This window comes from Aulonocara stuartgranti (genome assembly GCF_965226115.1).
Source record: "Aulonocara stuartgranti genome assembly, chromosome: 20".
NCBI lineage: Eukaryota > Metazoa > Chordata > Actinopteri > Cichliformes > Cichlidae > Aulonocara > Aulonocara stuartgranti.
Genome location: NC_138956.1, coordinates 8,150,001 through 8,159,934, shown reverse-complemented (window position 1 = coordinate 8,159,934; position 9,934 = coordinate 8,150,001). Strand labels below are relative to the sequence as shown.

Here is a 9,934-nt window from a genome sequence, read left to right as displayed (position 1 = left end):
GAACATTCTTTGCCAGAAGTTTTATACCACCCCTTGACTGTTTGCCAAAACCTTCCCACCTTCATCCTATTTTGGATGCAGTGACATCGACAGGCCTTTTATTGTGTTGATTCTAACCTGAATGTTGTTCACTGGGAATCTTACCTCTTCCTTGTGGTCATCACGTTGGACCAGCCAGGTGACAGTTGCTTGTGGGGAGCGAGGAACACACTCTAGGAAGGTGCTGTTGTTCTCAGTACCAAAGACCACTCTGTCTTCTGTTACATCAAGGTCTTCTTTTTTTAAAACAGAGAGTGACAAATAGTTTATTAAAGAATGAAATCTATCCAACCATCCATCCGTCCATCCATCCAACATCTTCAGTCTGTCCTGGGTCTAATCATCTCAGCTGGTTTCTTTTGTGGCAGGGGACAGTGACTCTACATTCATTCCCTCCTGAATGACTGAGCTCTTCACCATTATCTGACAATGTGAGCCCAGACCTTTGAAGGGAAGTACCACTACCTATATCCGGGTTACATTCTCCACAAGGACACCTTCTACTGTACAGCATTAACAGAATGAATATAAAAATAAATATAAAGACCTGAATATTAGGTGTGTAGTCACAGACAATATAGTGAATAAAATAAAACTCTGACTGACTTAGTCAAGAGTTTGTCATGTGACTACACATAAACAATGAAGAGATGGAATCTGAAGACGTCTGCCCCTTGAGTACTTATGTAAACAACCTCACACTTGGGCACAAAGAAACTTTGGTTCACCAGGTGGGTGTTAGGGAGGCATCTTTCATCTGTGCACTCCCTTACATTGTGTGCCCTTAGGTAAGAAAACACACTCTTTCTATCCCAATTCTCAATGATGTAATTCCTTTTTCTTGTCTGTCTTCACATTTTCTCACCCTGATCTCCAGTATCAACTCAGCCATTTTCTGCCAAGAACTCAGTATGTTAGCTGATATTTCTACTTCACAAATCCCAAAGCTTACACTATGAGAATTAGTTTTAAATGAATCCTAGGTTGTTTTCTGCATGCACTAACATATTGTAAAACCTTTGTCTCATATACTTGGCAAATATGTCTCAGTCACATGAGTAAAAATAGGACAGCTTACCCTGAGATAGTATAGTATTTTTTGTAGTCAGAGACCAACTGCAAATAGTTGAGATGACCACTTTAATTTACAAGCTGATTGTACAGGTTACCTGGTGGGACCTGTCTTCAAACAATCACAGTCCAGCTTAGACTGGCTGGACTCTTAAATAACTGCAGTCCAATTTATAAACACAGACAGATTGCCAGCAAGTTGCAACCAGTGTGAGTCTGTCTGCACTGGGATGCAGACTGACTCACCTGACTCCACTCATTTGTTTTGCAGTAGGCGACTCGATTCAGCTAGTTGTTATCTGGTTATATTCTTATAAAGTTAAAAGCAAAGTTTCCAATTTTCCATTTGAAAACAGATCAAATGTTTGTTTCACATCTGTCAGCTCCTGGTTGGACTCTGCATGTGACTAGTTAATGTTGATTTCTATGCAGGGTAACAAGATTTAATCAGAGTACATGTAACTGACAATTTAACCATTTCAACTAATGCAAACAGCTTGATGACTGACTCTGATAGCTTTTCATTTTATTGCTACACCAAAGTTCCTTTGAAGATGGCAACTGACTGGTCACTGACATGGTAAAGCAACCATTTCAAAGGCAATGAGATCAAATTCATTGGACCAAGAATCATTTTGGTTGAGCTGCGGTCTTCAATCACTGTTTTAATGATCTCCTACTGTAATCGCTATGGTTGTCATCCTGTGGAAGAAGTCTCACAAACATAATCTGACCCAGACAGGCACAGCCACGTTCATTTATTCTTTCAAACTAAAAGAAGCCGGCCTTTGATTTCTAAAGAGATGTGCAGTATACAGGAGACTGACATCTCACTGGTGTCCTTCCTGTCTACTCCTAAATCTCTTAAAATCAGTGAAAAGAGGTCATGCATTTTTCAGCTGATTGCCACTTTGATGTGGAATGATCAGCAACTTCAATGTTTTTCTGGGTTGTCCTACAAAAGTCTGAAATATTGCCATACCTTACACTTCGTTAAGACGCGGTTGTAGCTAACATAGTTTAAAAACCACTCCGTCTCAGGTTTCAGCTCTCCCATGATGGATTGGTTAACCACTAGTCCATGATGTCATGTGGGTTCCTTTTTTAATCATGACAGCTAGCCCTACTAGAATATGAAAATATCAATTTAGTAAGCTTTTGTTTATCCAGTGATTGTAATGCACACTAGATGACAAAAACAAAGACTACTTGATTCAGTGAAGCCCAGTCAATGAAGGGGTATGTGACAGATGATTCAATTGTTTGACTTTCAGAGAAAAGCCTTACAGTGGTTACTTCAAGAAGTCACTGTGGCCAGTCCCACATAATCAACAAAGAAGAAACAAAGAAAGGGGCAGAGTTACAGCCAAGCTTACCACTGAGATTCTGATCCACACACTGCAGTGCAGGGTTTCCATGTCTGATGTCCTGTCTGCGGTAGCGTCGTTTGCTGTTGGGAATGAATCGCGTACAGGACGATCCATCCCATGCACAGTAAGGGTCTCTGGCAAGACAGCATTCAGCACAGGCTTTCCCGTAAGTTTCACAGCGATGGAGCTTCACCTGCGCCACACCTAGTGGAGAGCTTGCATACAAGGCTTGCTGTTTGAAATTATGAGGAGAAAAAAGGAAGTAAGGCATCATGTAGACAACACTGCATGTCAACTGACAGAAGCAGGCACTGAAAGTAGCAGCTACAGTTGGATTAACTCACCCTTTTCACAGATATATCCAGTGACGTAATTGGAGTTGGCACCTGCAATGTTGAAAATAATTAACTTCTGTTGTTGCACTTAGAGGCTTAAAGAAGGGTTGAAATAGAAGAGCAGAATCATAGATTTTACAATTTATGAACCAGCTTTTTGCACAATTCTTGCATACTATCATCTGCAAATAAATCTTAAAAGATAAAGTAAACGAGATGCTGACAAGATGGCGCGGCCACGTCCAGACGCCTTCCTGACCGCTCCGCTCCGACTATCCACTTTTCTTGTTTTTTACTTATTTTTTGCTCTGGTTTACATCCCAAAATCCTCTAGTCTTATAGTATACGACAGCGGATCACTTGTAAACATCGGTGCCAAGGTTGCACATCTAATCTTGGACACTTTTAAACCTGACCCTTCCTGGCCGCCAGAGATTCTACGCGGCGCGGAGAACAACAAAGGACGGGCCGCTCATCCGAGGCGCAGAACAAAGAAGCGCCGGGGAAAACACGCTGGTATTAGGAACAGACTGAGACAGCAGGCGCATCGCGCACCACTGCCCAGTATCCTACTGGCCAATGTACAATCCATGGAGAACAAGCTCGATGACCTAAGAGCAAGGGTCACCTTCCAACGTGACATGAGGGACTGCAACATTCTGTGCTTCACGGAGACATGGCTGACCCCCACCGTGCCGAACCAGGCCGTAACTCCGTCGGATTCATTCTTTGTGCTCCGCGCGGACAGAACGGCAGAGTCGAACAAAACCAAAGGTGGAGGAGTATGTTTCATGGTAAACAGAAAGTGGTGTGATGCCAGGAGCATTTCTACTCTCTCCAGCGGCTGCTCGCCACATCTGGAGTTCCTGAGCATTAAGTGCCGCCCTTTCTATCTGCCCCGTGAGTTCACCTCAGTCATCGCCACGGCGGTCTACATCCCACCCCAAGCGGACACAGGTATGGCTTTGTCCGAATTACATGATGTGCTGAGCTCACTTCAAAACAAGGACCCGGGCGCAGCCCTCATTGTAGCAGGAGACTTTAACAAAGCGAACCTCAGACAAGTCATGCCAAACTTTTACCAGCATGTCTCGTGTCCAACGAGAGGGGATCGGAGTTTGGATCACTGCTACACGCCATACAAGCAGGGCTACAAAGCTGTCTCACACCCGGCTTTTGGGAAGTCTGACCACAACGCCATCTTCCTCATTCCCCAGTATAAACAAAGCATACGGAGGGAAGACGTGACCACGAAGGAAGTAAAACGGTGGACTGCCCAATCAGAAGCTACGCTACAGGACGCACTCAACGACGTAGACTGGGACATGTTCAGAGCATGCGCAGTCGACATCAACGAGTTTACGGAAGTAGCAGTATGCTTCGTCAATATGCTAGCGGAGGAGATTATCCCCACTGCGAGAGTCACCACATTCCCAAACCAGAAACCGTGGATGGACAGATCGATCCGCACTGCAGTAAACGCCAGGACCGCCTCCTACAACGCGGGTCTCGCCACTGGCGATATGAGCGCCTACAAAGCGGCCTCATACGGCGTGCGGTGAGAGATGCCAAACGCAGGTACCGGGAACGTGTGGAGTCCCGCTTCCACCAGGGCGACACACGGAGTATGTGGCACGGACTACGCACCAGTACGGACTACAAAGCCAGGGACACTGCGCCAATCAACGCCGATTCTGCATTCACCAACGAGCTGAATCGGTTCTACGCCCGTTTCGAGGTTAGCCAGGCGGCTAATGCTATCTACCGCCTGACTACCGAGGACAGTGACGTCATCAGCGAGAGACCGGTGACCAGCATCGCGGAGCATGACGTCCGAGCGGCACTGAGGAGAGTGAACACAAGGAAAGCGGCGGGGCCAGACGGCATCACCGGCCGTCTGCTGCGCTGCTGTGCTGACCAGCTAGCAGGTGTGTTCACTTACATCTTCAACGAGTCCCTGGCGAAGTCTGTGGTCCCCACATGCTTCAAAAGATCCACCATCGTCCCTGTGCCCAAGAACAGCAAACCCTCATCCCTGAACGATTACCGGCCAGTTGCACTGACCTCGGTAGTAATGAAGGTGTTTGAGAGGCTGCTGAAGAACATCATCTCCTCCTCCATCCCAGACACCACAGATCCGCTGCAGTTCGCCTACAGATCCAACAGATCCACAGAGGATGCCATCGCCCACGTCCTACACACCACTCTCAGCCACGTGGACAAGAAACAGGGTAACTATGTGCGAATGCTGTTTGTTGATTACAGTTCAGCGTTTAACACAATAGTGCCCTGCAGACTGTTCACAAAGCTGAGGGATCTGGGACTTAACAGCCGTCTGTGTGCATGGGTGTTGGACTTCCTCACTGGCAGAACTCAGGTGGTGAGGGTGGGCAGGTGCTTCTCCAACAGCATCACCATCAACACAGGAGCACCTCAGGGATGTGTCCTCTCGCCACTGCTCTACTCCCTCTACACTTCAGACTGTGTGGCCACCCATGGCTCCAACACCATTGTGAAGTTTGCTGACGACACAGTGGTGTTGGGTGCCATCTCCAACAACGATGAGGCGGCCTACATGGATGAAGTGAAGAATCTGGCATCGTGGTGCCAGGACAACCACCTCCAGCTGAACGTCAGCAAGACCAAGGAGCTGGTGGTGGACTTCAGAAGGGGTCAGCACAGAGACTACAAGCCCATTATCATCAATGGAGCTCCAGTGGAGAGGGTGCAGTCCTTCAAGTATCTTGGTGTCCACATCTCCTCAGACCTGACATGGGCTGCCCACATTCAGGTCCAGACCAAAAAGGCTAGGCAGCACCTGTATCACCTACGACAACTGAGGAAGTTCAGGGTCTCTCCAAAGATCCTCAGGATTTTCTATACAGGCGCTGTGGAGAGCATCCTCACACAGAACATGACATCGTGGTTTGGGAACAGCTGTGTGAAGGACCTAAAAGCTCTCCAGAGAGTGATCCGTACAGCAGAACGCTGCTGCAGGATTGCTCTCCCCCCGCTTCAGGACACCTACACCAGGAGATGCCGGACTAGAGCAGTGCAGATACTGAAGGACCCGTCCCATCCTGGCAACAAACTGTTCCAACTTCTGCAAGCTGGTAGAAGGTTCCGCATCTTCCGGGCAAGGACAGAGAGACTCAAGAGGAGCTTCTATCCCCAAGCCATCCGTGCCCTAAACACACACACCCGCCCTCTCACATCATCTATAATTGACTGAGTCAGGACTCTTCCAGACACTAAACCAAGGCACAATGTACATTTCAATTCCTTTAATTTTAAATATGTTTATATTGTCTATCCTGTAAAATAGTCAGATATCTATTCATATTAATGTACAGAATTCACCTGCTTGCTGCTACTACTGCACATTCACCCAGTGTATATACTATGTGTGTGTATATATATATATATATATATATATATAATGTTCTTCCTCTACACCCCCCCCCCCCCAATTTTTGCACATGTCGAGGAGCGTGTCAGGCTACATTTCACTGTGTGTTATACTTGTATAACTATGCATGTGACAAATAATAAAGAACCTTGAACCTTGATGATAACACGTTTCTGGAATATGGATGAATCCTACAGTACATTATCACAGAGTGTATATTTAACCGACTCAATGGAATAAGCCTTACTTTAAAGACTTGTAGCTCCTCTAGTGTGACTTCCTCTGTCTCTAGACTGTTTCCATTGTTTAGTGCAATGACCTTCAACACTGTGCCAATATCTGAAAGAGAAGCAGAAAAATTAAAGGGCTACAGAACAGACATAGTGTTGTCTGCTCCAATAATTCAGTGACTGTGCTTGGATGGCTATAATGGACCTGGATGCCTAAAAGTTATGGAATAAAAATGCACCTACCTGTGCCAATAAACATAACATCATACTGCCCATCCTCCGCCTCAACACGATCCACCACTATTTGTTTCAGCTTATAAGGAATGTTGGCCTTTACAAGCACAGGGCGACGAAGGGCTGGATACACCGGCCGCCACATCAACGGGTGGCTGCGGGCAAACTGCAGGACTGAATCGGGGAAGTCCTTTGTGCTGCCAAACTCCCTGCCAGGTTGGTTGATGATTTTACTGGGGCACTGGAGAGATATGAGGGAAATAAGAAAGACATAGAGAAACAAAGGAAAAGAGAGAAAAACTAATGACGATAGCTGAAATTCAGTCCATAGAGAAAATTGTTGTTTGGCTAACTGATGGCACATTTGCAGTGAAGAAAGTGGAAGGAGACATGGACAGGCAAACAGAATCACGACAGAAGGAAGAAATTTAAATTCTCGCCTTTTCCACGTTGACTCTAAATTCCCAGCATTTTCTTGCATACAGGGGGTGTGCTTTCGGTAACAACTGTGGGCTAATTATTGTGTAGAAAACTTCTCAGAAAGCCCTCATTAAGAGTTTTATTGTGCCTGAAAACTTTGGATGAAAGTTCAGAACCACTGTTGCAGCTTTATGTGCGTGGTAGCAGTTTTTTTGCCAAAAAACAAAGAAAAAAATCTAGTCATTTGTGTCAGTGTAACAGTGAGAAAATGAATGTGCTAGGAGATTCTGTAAAAAATTAATAGTGCTGAAAACAGTCCAAATGAAAGCATTTATATGACCTATATGGTCTCTGGGTTTGTTTATTTGATTTAGATCTGCAGCTCTCCATGAAGCAGCTTAAGGTTTTGTGACACACACTGACAGTTTCATTAATCTTCATTGCAACTCTTTTACATTAGATTTATGGGTGAGAAAATGCCAGTCATCAAATACTTGACCCCTCCATCTCTGCTGGTGGTCAAAACCACTGAAAAGCAACGGCTTTTTCTGCGCTTCCAAAGCTGATTTACCTTCTTCAGTCTGTCAGTTCGTTTAGTTTTCTCTTAAGCTTTGATGGCGTTCCTGTCACAGTTAAAGGATGACGCAACCTGCTGTGGCTCTTATTAAGTTCAAGTACTTCAACAATAAGCAAGTACGGCTTGACCTCTTCTTTACAGAGGTCTTTACTTTCAAGATAAAGAAAAGAGGTTCACAAGACTGCAGTCTGGATTTAATATACAAATGGTCACCAAAGACAACAAAAGAGTACTTACTGGCTCGTTTCAATAGTGTTACTTTATTGAAGTGCAAGTGCTGCAACCAGTTTTTTCATCAGTTCAGATTGCTCAATTCAGTTGAGTTTTCATTTCTGGTTGAGTTGAGTTTCATTTGTTTCAGGGTAATTGGAGGTATTATGACACAAACATGTGTAGAGATACCAGTATCCTCAATGCTTTTTACGTCACAGAATAAAGACTATAGACTATCAGATTCTCTGATTATTTGAAGTTTGGCTTCTCTATGCTGACGACAAGTTTGACATTTAAAGAACAAAAAAGGTTGCAGTAGTAACGGTTTTGCCAAAAAATCTTAAACTGAGGTTGAGAAATGGAGAGAAATTAAATAGAGATTAATGAACTTAAACGTAACAGATTCATGAGAGTCCAGTTTCGTATTTGATCACATTATAATGGAAGGTATGGTATTGTTATATTGTATTGCGTGTAATTGTCTTTCCAGACTGCACTTCCATATGGAGGGAATTTAATTACTACTGCTTATCACAACAGTAACTGATCCACACAATAGCTCTGGAATGGCATAGATCCAGTTTCAGAGGGGGGATTTGAGCTGTGCAGGGAGGTTACCCTCAAATATGCACAAACTATCGATGCATAATTTTTCTGAGTATGCTTTCCAAATCACACTGGTTATAATTTATTCCAGAAGATGTGGAATGTATAAGCTAAACCCTTCAAAGAGAATAATAATAACTCACTAACTTCAAATGTTTATCATACAGTTTTAAATATGAATGCATGACATTGTTGTAAATTGTTCTAGCATACCTTCCAAGCACAATTTCAAATATGGAGCAAAATCAACTGGTGGTATTTGTGTACAGTAAAATTGACCTCACACGTAACCCTGAACATGGTTTCTGAACAGAAATAAGTGTACTTAAAATGCATCTGTTTTCGACCTGCTCAGCTTACACGTTGAACATTAAATGCTTGTGCAGCAGAGGAAACTTCACTAATGTGTCTCCATTCATCTGTTTGCACTTCAAGTAAAACCTAAACTGAAAAAGTTCCCAAGTTAATATTCGACCTATCTAAACTTTGCTGCTGCAGCTGAACTGCCTTATGTCTCCATTTAAAGCCCAACAATAAATAATGAGAAGGAAATGATGTATGTTTGACAGGCACCTATTAATTTATACTATTACTGTATATGTTCACGTGTCAAGCATATGTTTTGTAAGTTTAAATCCTAATGAATCACCTGCATTTTCACCCCTTTTTGACCTCGAAGGTAAAAGAAAAACAAAAACAATACTTCATACTAGATAGGTTGGTGTGGGCAGATATGGGCTGATTTAAAGCATTACGAATATAACTTTAATGCCAGAAAGTATGGTTCATCCCATCTGACTTCACTGTTCTGTAAAGATTAAGAATTAAGATAAAGTTCAAGATCAAATCTGAGGCTTTTGTGATGAAAATTTCAGTAAAGATGGCAAAAAAAAAAAAAAAAAATTCAGAAAACATAAGGTTAATAAATCTATCAAATTCCATATCTGTGCCTTGGTAGGATTACCTCTACAGCTTTGGCAAAACTGTAATAAAAAAGATCCCCCCGTCATATGGTCTGCTGGAAACAATTCTGGTGAAGTTTAAACACAGGAACATCTCAATCCAAGATAAATATCTTGAGCAGATAAATCAACTAAATCTGAAATTAACTTCCATTTTCCATTCTTTTATGTTTTGACAGGTGACTTAAGAGACGATGATGGGTAGGACGAGGCTTAAATCTGTTTCAATGAAAAATCCATGGAAATAAAAAGGACTTTAATGTTCTGTCGGTGCAAGTGAAAAAGAACAATGTAGGTTATTGTAACTGAGTTTAAGAGGAGAGGGTAACAATTTTAACTGCAGCCAAATATCAAGCCAGAAAAAAAAAGCAACCTCACTCTTCCCATCATCTGTGCCTCCTCCGGTCTGCCCTGAGCCATCACCATTTTCTTTCTCCTTCTCTATTTCCTTTTTCCTTCTCTTACTCG

General features: G+C 43.3%; 1 protein-coding gene across 2 annotated transcripts in view; it reads right to left on the bottom strand.

The window, feature by feature from the left end:
- Nucleotides 1–9,934, bottom strand: part of sema3bl (sema domain, immunoglobulin domain (Ig), short basic domain, secreted, (semaphorin) 3bl) — a 64,605-nt gene that overhangs the window by 7,238 nt on the left and 47,433 nt on the right. The window contains exons 11-15 of one of the 2 annotated variants that reach the window (XM_082519650.1): nucleotides 6,698–6,929; nucleotides 6,472–6,563; nucleotides 2,825–2,866; nucleotides 2,487–2,712; nucleotides 145–272 (exon numbers count right to left, since the gene is read on the bottom strand). In XM_082519650.1, coding sequence (XP_082375776.1) covers nucleotides 145–272; nucleotides 2,487–2,712; nucleotides 2,825–2,866; nucleotides 6,472–6,563; nucleotides 6,698–6,929 — 720 coding nt within the window. Of the gene's footprint in view, nucleotides 1–144; nucleotides 276–2,486; nucleotides 2,713–2,824; nucleotides 2,867–6,471; nucleotides 6,564–6,697; nucleotides 6,930–9,934 lie in introns of both variants that reach the window. The other variant, XM_082519649.1, reaches the window with a different exon arrangement.